The sequence below is a fragment of the Clupea harengus genome, chromosome 7 (genome assembly GCF_900700415.2).
Source record: "Clupea harengus chromosome 7, Ch_v2.0.2, whole genome shotgun sequence".
NCBI lineage: Eukaryota > Metazoa > Chordata > Actinopteri > Clupeiformes > Clupeidae > Clupea > Clupea harengus.
In genome coordinates, this window is record NC_045158.1 from 11,209,228 (window position 1) to 11,226,832 (window position 17,605).

A 17,605-nucleotide genomic window follows, 5' to 3' on the forward strand; every position below is an offset into this window, starting at 1 on the left:
TGTAGACATTTTGTAAGTTGTAACTTATCTAACCCTTTGATTGTACCTGTACTGTAATTTAAAGATAAAATGAATACAATATGCCTGGATTTGTGTTTAGATTTTTGCCTGGATTTGTGTTTTGTCTGTGGCATATGTTTTGTGTGTTTTATATGCTACTTTGAACAAAAAGTTTCACTGCTGTTGTTGTTGCTTTCGCAAAATGTTCAACAATACTTAAATGGAAAACTCAGAGACCAAAGTGTAGTTCACATATTTAATTTATCATATTTAGTTCATTGTTCACAAATAATTTAGCACAAAATATTAAATAAATAACATATTAAATAAATAACTAAAATAACTTTAAATAAAAAACAAAACAATATTATAACAACAATTATAACAACATTAACAATATTAGTATCGAATTCAAGTACTGTCAGTTAAGTAGTAATGTGTTACACACACAAACGTCAAACATGACATCATCAAGCAGGTTTCAGGAATTATGCAAGGACCTAGAAGATGGTCTACTCGTAAGGCTACTCGTAAGGCTTTTTTTTTAACAACTATCCTTTCTGCCTTCAAAGTAATTTCAAGTATTTATCTATAAGCCGTTCAAGTGTCATTCCAAGATAAGGTCAGCGAAATCACTTCAATTTGTGTGTGTATCTATGATACACTCAGGCCATTGCCATCAATGTGCTTCTGATGTCTGCCCTTCATGGCGGGCCTGAGTCCTCTACCTATCTGGTCTCAAAACCAGGTGAGGCAGTTGTAGTTTGTTCTCTGTCGGCTCTTTTCGACTTGGTATCAGTTATTTTAGTTGTCGCTTCCCAGCGTGTGGTAAACTGGATACAGTAGAGCGACGACGTAGCCATGGCTCGTGCTTTGCTCAGGCGAGCACTTGATTTCTTCAGTGCAGCTCGGGCAAGTGGTGTTGAGCAGCAGGCTCCATGAGTTTTGTTCGCTGGAAACACGCTCCTGCTCGTTCACTTGGGACTCAACCGAGATGCTCCTCATCTGGCGCGCCTGTTCCTCGGCGGACTGGAATGGTAGGACCTGGTACTGAGCGAAGGTCGTCTCTTCGCACGCCGAGTCAGAGACGGCGCCGTCGGTCTGAGTGTCAATGACACCCTCCTCGGTCCAGATCTGCAGGAACACCACCAGGCACAGGATCACCAGCCAGCGCTTGGCAGCACTCTTCTCAACTGGTGGAAGGTATTTACGGACATTCGATGGGTACATGACCCGTGTGTTTTTCCGTCGCTGGCGGGTAACCGCAGCGGGTCGGTGCTGAACCTGAGCAGGAATATGGTCGAAGGTGAAAATCTCTGGTTCTTTGCTACGTGGCATTGAGCTGAAGGAAAAACTATCTTGTAAAAAGTTGTTTGTCGGTAAAGACAATACAATGCTGTCTGATCTCGTATACATGGTAGCGTTTTTTTTTTCTCTTCGCTCTATGTCTTGTCAGCCAAGTGACTTCTAACAGTAGCTGGCTCTGCAGGTCTATATATATGTAGTTTTTTAGCCTTTTTAGAGACGCCCATAGAGAAAGCCACTCCCTTATGAGCCAACACTGAAATTGCCCAAGGGGAAAAAGTACATTCCTAGTAATTTCAGTTGTAATGTCACAGCATGAGCGCTGAAATGAGAAGACAGTCTGAATGGGGGGGGGATATCTTATTAAACAAAAAAGATTTTCAAATGTTTTCCCTCTTGTCCAAAACTTTTTGGTATTTTTAATGAAGTTCTTTGAGATGTTTGTGAGGTAATATGTGCAATAGGACCCATCTGAAAGATGCTAAAGAACATTAAATTTCACAAGAATGCATTGTCATTATAAAGTTATAATGTTGAGGCAGCCAACATGTAGGCCATCCTATTTCTTAATGGATTTTTTGGATAATACTCTGGCCCTTTAGAGGTAATTCCAATGTTGTTCTATATAGTTGCTAGCCAGGGTTCAACTTGTTATGTATATCTTGTAATTCATTAGACACGTAATTAACACTAGAACACTTCAACCAAGTCTTTACTTTCAGCAGAGGATTACTGATATGTAGGAATAGAAGCTGAGTTTAATATAGTTTAATGAACATGATTGTCGGATAACCTTTACCTTTTCGTAACTTTATTTCTTTTCAGAGTTCATTAAGAGACTGACTGTGATGTCTTTATCTGATGCAGTAGTTCAGGAACAAATTCCACTTGAATGTATCTGAATGTTTGATGACTGCACTCCTCTCTTGGCCTGCAGGAAAAGGTCAGGGCAGTTACTGTTTGATTAAGGGAGGTTACACGCGTGGGTGAAGTTCTGTTGGTTCCATACCACAGATATGCAGCCCACACTGAATGTGCACGTTTCCATTTGGCTTGACTGTTGAGGGATGGCGTATGTGTGTTTGTGGGTCCGGGTGAGGGGTGGTGGACGGGTCACCAATGTACGGGTAGTCAATGAGTTTCCAGTGCGAATGTGAGCAGACACTCATGATACACATCAAAAGGATTCTCTCTCTCTCTGTGATGTCTGGGTGGGCCTTCTTGGTGAGTGAGCGAGTGAGTGATTTTGTCCAATCAGAGTCAGACGTCGCCGTTTCTCATGTCCGCTCCCGTCTGGTGTCTGTTGTAATGCAGTCTGAGAAAAGGCCACCAGGGCGTGAAAGACGGGTTCTGGAATGCATCCTTGAGGTGTGCAGTATTTATTTAAGATGTGACTGCATTCGATGCCGGTGCGTCACCTTTCCAAAAATAACAGCTTCAAAAGGACAGTGAAACCCACCGCATTCAGGAAGGCATTAGTCCCCCTGTAAGGCAAATATGTTGTGCGGTGTGAGAACTATGTGAATTATACGACTGCGCCCCAACTGCCTGAGAACTACAGGGCAGTCTGGGAATGTAGCCAAAGAAGGAGAGTGCCAGAAATAGGAGACTCTATTGCCTCTTAAGCACTGGCATTCTCTTAAGTACACTGCAAGGTGCCTTAAGTGTTAGTGTGCCAGCTCATGTGTCTCACAAGTTTCATGCAAGTTTCACAAGTATTTGTGAGAAATAACTAGAGCTATTATATACAATTGGGCTATACTAGAGTTGGAACCTGATTTGTGATTAAAATTATGGAAAGGCTGTAGTATGCTTGCCCTGTTCTTCTCCTATTGTGATTCACTTGTTATGGAATTGATGAAGGCCTTCCCTTTTGGATGTTGCTAACATGTTGTTGTTGTTGTTTTTATAAAAATGTTAACTGGACTGCAGCAGAGGTAGATTGATTTGTCAAGAAAGAATAGTGTTCTCATAAAGTAAAATGTTGACGCAATGTTGCTAGAAAACAAGACAGTATGGACTGAATGACGCATCGTTTGCCCTCAAACACCTCTAGGGAAACTGCCCCTGTCAGTAAATTCAGAGTGACAGGCAGAAAAGATGTGATCATTATCAGGAATCAGCTACAGCCCTTTGGAGATGTGGGTCATTGTTGAGAAATAATTCCCAATCAAGTGCCGCCTCATGATTGGTTGCTGTCTGGCACCAGTGATGGGGCCTACGTGCAGATTATCAGGGTTCTCAAACACCCTGGTGTGCCCAGGGCCACCAGCAGGCGGCGCTCTGATCTGCATGCACTTACACAAGTAAATACACACACACAGACACAGACACAAATGCAAGTATGCTAGCATGAACATTCATATATCCCATAAACTCAACAACATAACAACACTCACACATGAACACACACACACACGGCGATCCACAGATGTCTCAGTTGTGTATACAGTATGACGTTTTTCAATTACCCTATTTTTGGAGCACTTAGGTAAATAACCTTTTAGTTTGACAAACACCATAGAGGTATAGTCTTTCCTTTTCATGGTTATAACAATGGATGTGTCAATAGGACTTTTCCCTCAAAGGAAAATTACATTGAAGGCCATTGTCAGGCAGTCATTTTCAAGAAAACCTAGCAGCTACATTCCCTTCCAGCTTAAGATTGCTCAACTTCTGAACAAAGGAGCTGTTTATCCTCTACCGTTCACACACAAATGTAAAGGTAAAGTTCAAACGTGCAGTCCATGAGCAAACGCAGAGGAACATAAGGATTTCAAACTGCTTTGACAGTTTTTAAGTCTTTAGTGATGTTGAATATGTAGTGATGAAGATAGTGACCTTTAGTGACCTAGTTGTGACACCAGTCAAAGTTCAGGCTTTTAAATTAATGTCTAGGAGCCACTGTCATAGCTGGCCACCAATATCTTGACAGGCACATAATGTAGTTTATAGGTGTACAATTTGTAACTAAGGCGTTGCTAAGAGAAGTAAGTAAAAGAAAAACAAAAACAGTGCCACGTTAGATGTTATCATTAAAAAACAATGATGAAGCGGTTGATATGTGGTGACTATACACCTGTTCATGAATGACAAACAGTGCGGTCCGATAAGGACTTCAAACCACTTCAGTCTCGGCGAAGCTCTTACTGCCATATAGGGTTTACGAGCAGCGGCTGGGTGTCAAAACTGTCTCCCTAAGCAGGTGTTTGGTGTTGGCTTATTCACACCAGGATGAGACAGGTGTTGACTGACGAGCCATTAGTTTACACCTGCGCATGATATCATGTCAAAGCAACATCAGGTTTTGATCCGAACTTTTTTTTGGTTTTGTGTGTTGAAGTCTGGTCACGATCCATATTAAAATGCATTAAAAAGTTGATAGGGAGACGCCTGTTGCTATCCCCTTAACGGATTAGGAAAGACGTAATGCAGTAGATAGACCATGAGCTCATAGCCGTTGGGCGTGACTGTATCCTTTCATCATGACAGTCATTCATGACAAAGACACTTGCGATACTGGGCTCACATTCCTTGGAATACTTAAATAACCTCAATATTGAAAAACGGGACTGTGGGTAATTAGGCAATGGGCTCCTGAAGTTTTGGGTGTGATTGTGTCATACTTAACTTTACTCTGTCATGTCTCTCATCTTTCTTCACAACTTTCTTTCCAACTTTCTATCTCTCTCTCTCTCTCTATTGCTCTTTGAGTGCAGAGATTTATTTCATTATCATTTATTTCGTTAGATATAAATTTGAATGATTTGATCTGATTTCCTCATTAAAACAACTCAATGACACAATTAAGTGATCAACACTTTTATTGTACTGTAATTATGACAAGTAGGAAAATATGGTCATTCATTAATCTCTGTTGACGTTAATACGTTTAGTGGACATTTCTACTATTTTACAGACTCTTTACAGACAGAAAAAACATACAGAGGGAAACCGCCACACAAAAAAAGTGGGCAGTCTGGGAACTGACTCATGGTACCTGTGAGTGTCCCCCCTGCCCCCCTCCTCTAGACATTAACACACACACCCCCACACACACACACACACACTATATAGCTTCAATGCATTACACATGCTCTGGAGCAACTGAGACGCATAGTCAGACACTAACACGTATTGCAGAGTTAGACAAGAGCTCACGTCTCCCCCTCTTCACTGGGGGATCCTCCAGTGTTTTCTCTTTCAGTGAGTCATAATAGGAGACGGAGTCTGACGCTCCACCTTCCAGCCATCCAACACAAACACTTTCCTTTTCGCTGGCCTGTGACGTCAAAGGGGGATGGAGTTACAGGCTGCCGCCCGCTGCTACAGCGGCAGCTGGAACAGGATACAGCTGGAATTTCTTGCCCTCCCTTCTTGTCCTCCCTTTTTCCTCCCCTCCTCCCCTCGTGCTGTCTGCAGCACACACAAACAGACAGAGAGAGGGAGGCCCCGCTCTTACCGAAAGCCTGTGAATCGCCTCTTCCAGTCAGTCAGGAAAGTCAAGCCACGGCACAGTAAGCCTGGGTGGGCAGGTTTACGCTGAGCTCACCGCACGTCTCCAGCTCCCCGGAGTCCCCCCACTGTAACAGCTCCCCCCTCTGTGAGAGGGCCGCACACTCTTGCAGGGGGCCCTGGCGGGGGTGCTGGGAAGTGGTGGTCATGGCTGTGGTCTCAGCCTGCAGGGGGTCCCAGGCCCCACAGGGCACCTCCTCGGTGTAGATCTGCAGGAAGAGCAGTGCGGACAGCAGCAGCAGCCAGCGCCGTGCCATGTCCGGCCGCTCCGTGGGCAGGTGTCTGCGGACCAGCGGTGGGTAAAGCACGCGGCGGGTGCGAGGGCGCTGAGGGGATGCCCAGGGCCTCTCCAAACGTCTCGCCACAGGGTTGGTGTCTCGGGGTTCCGCTTGGAGGGTTTGGCAGCAGGAAAGATGACTCTCAGTAGCACACATGTTTAAATGGTGTCTCTCTGGTGGTGTCGAACTGAATATGCTTCTGTCTGTGTGAAGACTTGAAGCGTTTCCTTTGTCATTCAGTGGATCTCCTGTTGGTCTTGTCCTGTCGTTTATTCAGTTTTCTTCTGAAACGGTTCTTTACTTGCTTGGCTTCGTCTATGGCTTAATCTCGCTCCTTTCACTCCTCTAACACAGAAGCCTCCTCTGTGCTCACCTGGTTGCTCCACTCTGCAGCATTTCTCCATCTTTAAATAGAGGAGAACTGTGGGAGGGCTCACCTGAAGGTGCCTGCTCCGCCTCGCATTCAGGTCATATTTTGTGACTATCTATTTTTAGAGGCAAAGAAATAACCTTTTCACACACGGAAAGCAACACTCCCCACTAATCGCAGCTTGCTGCTTTCACTAACCACTTGCACAATAAGTGTCTGGTGTAAGTGTCCTTACATGCAGTGTCTGCGCCTCTGCATATAAGGAGCACGAAGGGGCACTGTCGTGGCCAGCCATCACTACAACACATGACTTGGAAGCTGAGCTGGGAGCATCTGATGTTAAACAGACGCGCTGACTAAAACTGAAGTGCATGAGTTGCTTCAATTGAATAAAAAAAAACATAAAGCCTAAACGGTACATTTAATTGACTTATTCACTCCATCTATACACTTTGTAGCAGTACAACAAGAGGAAACAGAGGGTATATAGGGTTTGAAATCAATAGTTGTATTTATTTAAAGGTCCAGTGTCTGTCAAGGTCAAGGTCAAGGAAGGAAATGAAAGTCACATTCTCATCTCATTGATAGATTAATGAATTACTCTCTTATGTGAGGAAACGGGTATTATTTTTTGGCATCACTGCACAAAGGAGTGAAGTATTTATTGCGTAAACTGCACTGCAGTAATCTGGCACACTCTCACTGTCTCTGTGCTGAGCTATTGTGAAAGGCATCATAAACTTGTCTTTCAAGATGACTTCTTCCTGAGTCTTAAATCAATCAAAACCACAAGATTGACAGTGCATCTTCTGAACAATATGCAAATTGTTTCAGTGTGACTTTGTGTGGTTGCTTGTGGAGGTGTGAGATTCGAAAACCTTAAACATCTTTCCCCAAATTAAAAAGGGTTACACTTTTTGTAGATAAGTGTGTTTTATTAGCCATCAATTAACTGATAAACTGGTCAAAAGTAGAGGATAATAGGAGTCTTTTTAGGCATGAAACTGAAGTCCTTGAATGAACACAACTGTGTATTCAGTGTAATTAGTTACTCAAATGTGACTCCTCTCGTCTTCTCTGGCTAAACTTTATCTTAGGACACTGGATGTCAGATGTAGAGCCATGTCACAATTAGGGGTTGTAGTCAAACCCACCCCAAACTCATGACACAGAAGTAGCTCCAGCCTTCAGATTAAAAACATGCACAGAGGTCATGGACTTTGCATAGGGTCACACAGAATGCCTCCCTACAGAGGAATGCTGCAACTCAGTCATATTTGATACGTTGTTTTCTGCACATGTTTACATTCGTGGTTATCTAGTGGCGGCTGTATTTACACTCCCCTGGTTGGGCTCTGACCGCCACTATTGAAAACAAACACAACCTCGTGTCTCGTTCTCGCTGTGTTGCTCGCTTCACTATGACATGTGACCGAACACAGTGAAGATTCTGTGCTTCTATGTTTGATTGTTTAAACAATGAGATATTAATATGATGTGCAAAACATGTATTAACTAAGTCAGAATGCGAAGGCCCACAGCAGTAAATATTTCTGTGGAGCCAACACCTTTCTGTGTCAGCTCATCAGCTCATCGACTCAGTCTGTCTAAACGTTCCCCCACCCATCAGATCGTGCTAAGGATTTTACCGCAAAACAGAAGAAAAAAAAAAGAATGCAAAGAATGTTTTTCTTCTTTTGATCGCCTGGTATTTGGATGGCTTGTTGCAGTTTTTGCACGCAATCAAGCAATCATACACCAGCAAACATGACAACTGCCTTTTTAACCTTGTATTGAACTCCCCTGTCTTGATAGTAATTTTCCTCCCTTGACCTCCGATGTTTCCACACCACCCGCTTCACCCTTCTTTAAAGACCTAAGAACAGTAATGGACTCTGTAGGTGTTGTTACATGACATGGTAGACATTCGGTCACTTATTTTGACTGTCATTTTCCTCGCACCAGCCCCTGTGGCTTGGTAACATAAGTTGTGTCCATGTAAACATAAGTTTGCGTATGTACAGGCATGTACCTTGACTGACATTTGCCACCAGCCCTCGAGTGTGTTTGTGTGTCGTTATCACTGTTCAGTGAGTAAATAGAGTTAGTCAGTGGCTGCTGTTAGCTGTCAATAGTTGACAGTCATGGCAACAATTGTTTATTAGAAAGTGCTGGAAGGGGTGTGGTGGTTATGATAGATATGCCTGATAGATATGCCTGTCTGAACAAAGACGTACGCACAAACATACTTATTATTGTATTTCAATGTATATATAATGCAATATATAATATAATGTATATGATATAGAAGATAATGAGAAGATACATGGCTAAATGAAAATAAGGCCAGATGATATGTTTCTATTACATTCTGAAAACTTCTGTAGGTAAATTGTGTATAAAATATAAATATTTATCAAATCAATCAGCCGCTCTCTGACCTTTGCCACAGTCCATGAAGATGTTTGCTCTGTTAGATCTCTAAAACTTCAACCTCATCAGTTTAGAAACCAATTCAAAGAGCATCGTTGCATATCAGCATTTTCTTAATAGATATCTTCATTAAGATCAACTTAATTTCTCAAGGCAGTGAGGTCTTTGTCCTCTGCCAACATGTTCATGCAGTCCAAATCCATTAGTCTAGCTTCTCCTATCGCGTGACACACTGTCTCCTTCATTTGTCTCAAGGCCATGTGAATATTTTTAGCAAATGCAGACGTGGAATAGGCTAGTCTATCAAAATGTTTTGGTTTGGAGGCAAGGGCAACTTCAAGCTGTAACCAAAGTTCAGCGAGCACAGTTAGGCGTGGCACTCTGTATGACCTGCAAATAAAAGGTGAGCCTAAGTCTGATGTGTCAATCAAAATCAGAGCATGGCATGTGTACCCAAACAACAAGGAAGATTGATAGATGCCTCACACGATAGTGCCATGAGTAAAGAAAATGCAAAACAACCAACAAAACACAACAACTCCAGTTTGAGTATTAGCACTGAATGAAATAAATGTTGGAGTGTTCACCCAACAGATCCATTGTTAAGTTTACTGAAAGAAATACGTCAGAGACAGAGGTTATTAAGTTGCTTTCAATCTGTCAATTTGTCGATCCGCCCTGTGATTTAATAAGTTCTTCCTTGGTCCATGCTACACCCTTTCACCAAGTCTCATGAACTGGTGAAATGGGCTGGCAGTATCTCCGTAATCCTGCTGACAGACAGACAAACAAACCACACTGGCATCGTAACCTCCTTTGGCAGAGGTACAAATGGCTGCACTCACAGAAGGTTCACCTTAGCAACCACCTGCTTGCAGCCATTCTGTGAGTACTGTCGACCCCCGACTGAGTAGTAGGACAGTTCCCCCGCCAGCTGTTCCACGTGGCCGAGGTCCGGGTAGAACCCCTCCCGTGTCATCTCCTCCAGGAAACACTCCACCACGTGGCTCTTCTCCAGGAGCATCAGGGCCACCACATCCACCTCTGCCCAGAGAGGGTGCTGCTTAGCCAGGCTGCTCTGGATCACGTCCTCCATGTCCTGGCCCTTCCAGAAGATAGAGGAGGAGGAGGAGGGGGAGGAGGAGGAGTTCTGGAGAATGTGCCGGGTGATCTCCTCCTGGCCCAAGCTGCTGAGGAGCACATAGATGACATTGAGAAACTCGTTGCTCTGGTCTGGCCTCAGCAGCTCCAGCAGGGCGTCCAGCATGGGGGGCTGCATCAGCTGCACCTCGTCCAGCACCACCAGGGGGATGCGCTCGTCCTCCTCGGCCCGGGCCACCACCTGGGCTACACGCGAGGCCAGGTCCGCTGCGCACTGGCCGGGGCTCTCCTGCGGCGGGCAGTTGTGCAGGGTGAAGTACTGCACCACCAGCTCGTCGCCCACCACTGAGCGGAAGTGGCGCACCAGCACGCGACCCAGGTGGCTCTTGCCCACCCCGCTGGGGCCGTGGAAGGACAGCGCCAAGGGCTGGTGGTGGGAGTAGGTGGACAGGTAGTCTCGCAGGTGGTCCATCAGAGTCTCCATGGCTCGCTTCTGGCCAAGCACCTCTCGCCCTAAGGTCTTCTCCAAGCCCTCCAGGTCATACTTCACAACGTGGTCATCTAGGTTCTCAATGGCATTGTAAACCTAGAGGAACACAAAATGCTACATATATTATATGTAGAACACCTCATTATATATAGAACAAGAAGAGCTAGTTTGAGCTATATGTTACTGCAGCTGTATGAAGGCTTCCACATAATGAGTTAGGGAAATAAGCACCTGGAGGAAGACAATGATGCTGAAGAGGATTAAGAAGGGTTTCGCACGACTCTTGTCCTTCTCTTTGGGGAGAAACTTGCGGTTGTCACTGGGGAAAAGCACACGGGACTTCCTTTTCTTTCTCTTCTTCTGAGCACGCTCAATCGACTGCTCAAAGGTGAAGACCTCAGGCATGTTGGACCCGGGTGCCGTCAGCTGTGCACCGTTGCCATTGAGGCGTCGCTTCTTCAGGGCCTGGTACTTGTTCCGTATTCGCATCATCGCTCGCAGCTGTGGGGAGAAGAGGGAAGGGCCGGAGGGCACAACCTCTTTTTCCTCTTCCTCATCCTCTTCCTCATCCACCTGGCTTTCCAGGGCCCCGTTCGACATCTCTTCGTCTCTCATCTGTGGAAAGAGATGTTGGTGCATGAGAAACATTAAAGAGTTGTGAGGAAGTCTGGACACAATAAGAGCTGACTCAGTTTAGCCTTCGATCTGTTTTATCTCGATAGACTCAAACCTTTAATGTCTTTCCAATAGTATGTTTTATGTTTAGTACTTAATTGAAAAAAAAAAAAAAACGGCTGGTGGGAAACTCAGCTACTACAGTCTGCAGACGATGTAAAATATTTTCTTTACCCCTTATAATTGAATTTGCGTGACTATGCCTCGGGCAGAGACAAGATGTCTTATTCCAGACTTGTAACTGGCAAGTAGAGCAATGGGCCTAATTAGATATCATTAAGATTTGGTTTTGGCAGTGAGAGAGAGGTGTGTGAGTATGTGTTTGTGTGTGTATGTGTGTGAGAGAGAGAGAGAGGGAGAGAAAGACTTTGCATGCATGGGGTACCTCAGGCAAGACATTGGTTTATCATAGGTTTGAATCTTGCACTGCAATTTATTGTACCCCCTGGTTGACCCTGTTGTCATAACAACCCTCTGCCTGAACTCTCTTTCATCCTGTCCTCTACATGCCCATCTCCCAGGCTGGGGTGCACACTTTACCTAATAGAACCCGCCATGGTGAACTCTCCATGACTTCTCCATGGGCTTGAGGTTGGACTGTAATGCACTCATAACATTTTTATGGCCTTGATCCACTGCCGCAGCCAATACAAATTAGTCAGGAGGCATTTGAGTTTCTCCTTTCGTTATTAGCTTTAACCACTTCTCTGTGGTGCCATATCTTGGGAAGATCTGTCACATAGTTATCCCATTACTTAACATGATGGCCAAACACTGCATCAATGTATCAACACATTTTTATAGATAAACAGTTTGTATGGGTTGTGCATTGCCAAACTATATGCTTGGAAGCAGTTTCTGAAATGGATTTTGTCTTTTGAGGAGCTGTTAACTGAGGAATCGAGTGTAGCACATATGACAGAATAAGAAGAGCATGTCTCATAAAACAGGAAGTAACCCTTAAAAGATCTGGTCAGCAAACAATAAAGAACGGTCCCCCTATCTCCTGACAGAAAGAGCTGAGTGCATACATCCGCATGGCTGCAAAATGCACAACAGAAAAATTTGAATGTGTTCAACACTGGAAGGTATAGCCTAATGTTTTAGTCATTCCAGTGGTATGTTCACAGCTTCAAAGTGAGTGTAATGCTTTAGCCATGCCAGTAAAGGCCGACAAAGACTTGTAGATGAAAAGAGAGCATGATAGACGGATGCAGCCATTTGTATCTGTGAAGACAGTCAGTGTGTTTACATGATGGTATAATTCGAATCTTTGCTTAGTCGGACTATGCTTTCTTTCGAGGGTAGGTGCTATTATCCCAATGTACATGGCAGTGAATAAATCGAATCATTGGCCGAAAGCATGTCATATCCGATACGATAGGTGGCGCTGTTTTTATTACAACTAGTGGTGATACAGCCCTTTCCGCTTGACCTCTTCACCACTACCAATAACAACAACAGTTGATTGAGCATGAATTGCGTCTGTTCATCGGTCCAGAAATGCGTGTTGCCTCTTGGGTTGTTTGTTTGTTTGTTTGTTTGTTTCTGCCAGGCCGATGTGTTTATAAGTTACATTATTCAAAGGTGAAAGATAAAAGGCGAGAGAAACGTATGCACATTCACACACACACACGCGCGCAAATAATGGGTTACAGCCAAAACGCATTGCCCTTCTGCAAGTTGCATCAAATTGTTTAAGTACTTCTTCGCTGTCGATTTCCAAATCTGTGTGAATATTCATAAGAGCAAGTCCAGTCAGTCTTTTGTCAGTCATCGTACTTCGTAAGATATGTCTTAAGACGCCCCATTGTACTGAATGACCGCTCAGCAGACGCTGTGGAAACGGGCAAATGTGCCGAACTTTCCAGGGCTTGATAAAGCTCACTGCATTTGGGCTGTAGCTCATTTAGCTGTTTCCAGCTCTATATCTGCATCGTCAACGCTGGGCATTAGTTGTCCGTACTCCGATTTTATAGTTTCCCCATCGTAATAAATATGCATTCATGATATTTTTCTATGACCGAGTTTGACAGGTATTGGTCAGGTAATAGTCGAGTGACAGCTGATTTCACAAGGGTGAACAGGGTTACAGGGTGGGTTACAGGGTGGGTGTGGCAGAGAGAGAGAGGGAGAGCGATGATGCACACGGATATATCAGATTTAGCGACCGGAGCAAAGTTATGTTGCTGTAACGTTGAACTCTTTGCAATCAATAAATACAGTACTTAATAGGCTAATTGATACAATATCTCCTCGTTTGAGTGTGGTTGTTTGAGTGCAATGGGAGTGTATGATCGTTATTGTCTATAAAGCAGTGTTTCTCAAACTTTTTCAGACCAAGGACCACTTAGCCAATAAAAATTCGCGGACCATTTAACTAAATATCCCCGGAACAACATGCCTCCTACCCAAGACCTGGCGCCAGACAATTGTTAGCGCACACATGATTTTCGCGGGCTCTCCTTTTGTACGTACCAGTAGGCTAGTTATAGATATGACAATGCGCAAGGCAAAGCATCTGGAACCCTGCTCCATGCGTGACTTGGTTATGTTACAAACTAGTTCGCTCACAGCCTCATACTCCCATCACACACTCAGACAGACATCACAAAACACAACGATGCGCATACTGACCGCAGTATTTCACTACCAACAGTAGGCTAGCCCACTGGCATTAATACAGCCATCCTAGTAGTCAACTTTTCATAATTAAAAGCTGTCATTATCCAACGTCACACAACACAGAATATAGCCTAGTTATCATCTTGCTGTCTCAGCGGGAGAAAAACACAGTGTTTTGAATGCAACTCCGCGACGAGATAATGCCCTATGAGGCTGAATCACTTTCTCCTTGTCTATGTTTGAGGCTTTCTCATTTAATTTTCTTTTCATAGTTCCTGTCTTAAGCCACCAATCCATGACCTTGTTAATAGATTAGACAACTCTTTATTAGATTAGGCTACTACTGGCTGTGTTCTCTTCGTTCTGAGTTGTATGTTAGAAATGTCGCAATAATTTACTTGTGGCCGTCGCGGACCACACTTCATCATATTTGATAGAATGAAGAACAAATTAGTTGTGAATACTATCACCGAGTTTGAAAGGTATTTGGTCAGGTAACAGCCCTTTAACAGCTGATTTGCTTTCTGATTTGACAGTACTGCTGTGTGTTTTAAGCAAATAAAATGTGGACTGTTTACAAGCGGGCACCTGCTATCGTTGATTATACAGTAAATACGTTGTGAAATGAAACAAAAACACATCACAGTTAAAGATGTATTAGTATTGATTGATTCACATCGATATGAATGGATGACATGACTAACAAGTGGTGGGAAATTAATATGAAAGTATTTGTTCGGTGAATTAGCGCGCTCTGTCCAAACAGTCGCAGTCAACGTTTTTGTCAACACTGGCACCACATAAGTATCGTAATTTGAACGTCCTTATACGTTTTTAAGGAGGGGTTGTAAAGGTACTCATATCTTCGGACCTCTTCTGTTATGTTTGTTCATAGTCAACAAGAATAAGCTTGTGAGACAGTCTGCAGGATATTCATAAATAAACGTGTCATTAGTATGAACAGCTGAGACAACGTATCGTCTCTTTCGTCTTCCGGGTCACGACCTGGCAGGGAGGGAGGGAGGATGGCGGCGGGATCTCAAGCATGCGCAAAGACGCAAAGTCCAGTTCCTTATCCAATTCACCGTTACATGCCGCAATAGTCGAACTATCAACTGGATCGGATCGAGTTATCCAGGGGTGTTAGTCCGACTATGTGCGGTCCGACTACGATCCGACTAAGGTGCTTACATGAAACGGATAATGCGATTTCAGTCCGACTAAGGCAGTTATTCGAATCCATGTAACCACGGTCAGTGTACTAGAAGCTCTATTGGGGCAGTTATGTAAACCTGAGGGTTCATTATGCAAATAGTTTACAGGACAGTTTCTCTGACAGGGAACAAGAGAGAATAGCGAGATGCAGTACGTGAGTGATATAGGACAAGAAGATAAACGCTTTTACAAATAGTTCAGAATAAGGAGACTTGAAACTGAAAGAAATATCACATCTTAATACTGAATGGACTTACAGCAATGAAATATTCAAGTAGCCAGTAATGTCTCTTAAAGTGTATCAAAGGCTAACATTCAGGTAATCAAAAAATACCATTGGATGTCAATACATACACAACCAAACATTTTTTACAAACAAGACAAGCCTTTGGGTGTGTGTGTGAGAGAGAATGAGTGAAAAAAGCAACCAAGATGAAAAAAAGAGAAAGAGAACGGCAGAGGGACGAATTCTGACTGAGCGCCAAACAGAGTGAGGAGGTATAGTCCATCACAAACCTTTGGCGTCGACACTCAGCATCCACAGCCTCCTCTCCTGCTGTCAATCAGAGAAGCAGGCCCCTCTCCCTGGAGAAAAAGTAGGTGACACAGATGCACTCTTCCAGGAAACCACGGCACGTCTGCGGAGCCACCGGCGTGCACCAGTGCACTGTCCTCCCCTTCACTCTTTCACTCCACCCTTTCTCTTCCCTACTCTGTCAACCTCTGAACCCGCACAGAGCTCCACCTCTGCGATCTGCACTTATTAAAATACTATCCCCCTGTCTCTTTCTAGTTCTCTTTTCTCCCTCGATTGCTCTCCCTTTCTGGCTCACTTGTGTCAGGTTTGAATTTGCTTGAACACTTGAATACGTTTACATAATGCGTGACACTGTAGGGGACTTCCAATGTGGTGTTTGAGGGTGATTTTATATTCAGTGTTACCATTTTAACTTCCTCCTGAAGAGGCCAGTGATGACCATGTTTTTTTCCTCCCTGTAGGCCTGCTGGATGTTTGCTCCTTGCACAGCTGCCTGGTAAACAGGCCAGCCACTCAAAGTAGTGCACTTAAGTTTGCATCTATTTGGATTTCCCACTCTGGGCAATGATCCAATGTTGAATGTCATTGGAAAGATCTGACTGCATACGGGTGAACGATGGTGGGGATGTGTGTGTATAAAATGTATGCATGCACGTGCACTTATGAGCACCGAAACCTTTTGCGACATGCACATATTAAGCAAGATATTTTCTCTAGTATAGTATGATGCTGAAATTCTAAAGCCATGGCTGTTCTTTTCCCAGCAGAGACAACAAAGACAGTGGTGTCCTTTCACCGGTCTGATGGGCAGCATTGGGACTTGTTGATTACAGGAACAGGGGGGGGGGGGTCTACTGGCGACATGCCAGAGCACCCACAGGCCCCCGAGGACATTTTTGAAACATGTCTCTTTGGTTTTGTTTACTCACACAGAAATGTCAGTCTGACCTCTTGCCGTTTCTGGCCATCAGGGAGTGTCATATAGCCTATGTGGACTGAATTGTAGGACAGAGCTGGCAGACAGCTTTTGAAGGAACGAAGGAGTGGATTCAATCCTCCTCAGCATGGAGGATACCAGTGTTGCACACATTTCTGGAATGATATTCTACCATTGTTAAGAGAGATTTCTTCTCAGCTCTTTTCTGGAGGGGTTGTGTTGCTCTACCTTTCTCTTTAAATAACCCAAAAGTGTTGTGTTGAATTCAAGTCAGGACACACTTAGTCATATTTTCCATCTTTAGAAACCCCTGCATGGTTTTGGCAATGTGCTTTGGGTTGTTACCGTATAATGCTGGAATATTCCTCTTCTGACAAGCTTCTGCAGACTGGGAGTGATCTTGTCAGCCAGTGTTTTGGTATATCCACAGGCATTCATGGTGCGATCTATAAATGTCATCTCCCCAACATCTTTTGCACTCATGCAGCCCCATATCACACTCCCATCTCCGTGCTTCACTGTCGGTACTATGCATACACTGTGCTAGTCCTGGCCAGGGTCATGCCAATCCGGCTGGATCCCATATGGGCTGAACAAATTCATCTTGGTCTCATCTTATGAAAGAACGTGCTTTCAATATTCATCCGGCTTCTTTCCACATTCTTTAGCAAAGTTTAATTGTAAGTTTAAGTGCCAAAGAACAAGCAAGTTTTAATTTGGACAGCATCCATAAAGGTTCCCAGAGGAAAGGAAAATTCAAAATAAGATCTCTTCCTTGTATAGCCTATTTCTCCAAGAAATAGTTCAGCTCAATATTAGATTTCAGTTCCTGATGTTATGCAAAGTCCTTTGCACTGCCCGGTGCCAAGTCTGAAGCACTTTCCAATCTGTTTTTCAGAGCTAGATTGTTCAGGTAGCACACTGTGTGTGATGTCATTTTAGGGGGACAACCACTGTGGCTCTGATTAGTGGTACTATGTGTTCTATACTTCCTGATTACTGTTGAAGGTGTGTTTTGACAGATTTTTAATTGGTCCTGTATCCATGTTTGTGAAGTCTTTCAATCAGAATCAATACCTCTGGCAATTCTTTTCCATTTGATCCATATGATATCATATGGAGC

At 43.8% G+C, this 17,605-nt stretch overlaps 2 protein-coding genes across 3 annotated transcripts; both read right to left on the reverse strand.

The window, feature by feature from the left end:
* Window positions 1-242: 242 nt before the first annotated feature.
* On the reverse strand, window positions 243-1,645 carry ier3 (immediate early response 3). Its single transcript, XM_012830590.3, has one exon. The coding sequence runs from the start codon at window positions 1,414-1,416 to the stop codon at window positions 805-807; it is 612 nt and encodes a 203-aa protein (XP_012686044.2). The 5' UTR covers window positions 1,417-1,645; the 3' UTR covers window positions 243-804.
* A 5,310-nt stretch (window positions 1,646-6,955) lies between these two features.
* tor4ab (torsin family 4, member Ab) lies at window positions 6,956-16,326 on the reverse strand. 2 transcript variants are annotated; one of them, XM_012830558.3, is made up of 4 exons: window positions 15,524-16,326; window positions 10,724-11,107; window positions 9,734-10,588; window positions 6,956-9,690 (listed from the first exon to the last, which is right to left on the reverse strand). In XM_012830558.3, the coding sequence occupies exons 2-3, from the start codon at window positions 11,105-11,107 to the stop codon at window positions 9,743-9,745; spliced, it is 1,230 nt and encodes a 409-aa protein (XP_012686012.2). In that variant the 5' UTR covers window positions 15,524-16,326; the 3' UTR covers window positions 6,956-9,690; window positions 9,734-9,742. The 2 variants fall into 2 exon arrangements, with proteins under 2 accessions (XP_012686012.2, XP_031426358.1); XM_031570498.2 differs by having other exon boundaries at window positions 6,956-10,588.
* Between the last annotated feature and the right edge of the window lie 1,279 nt (window positions 16,327-17,605).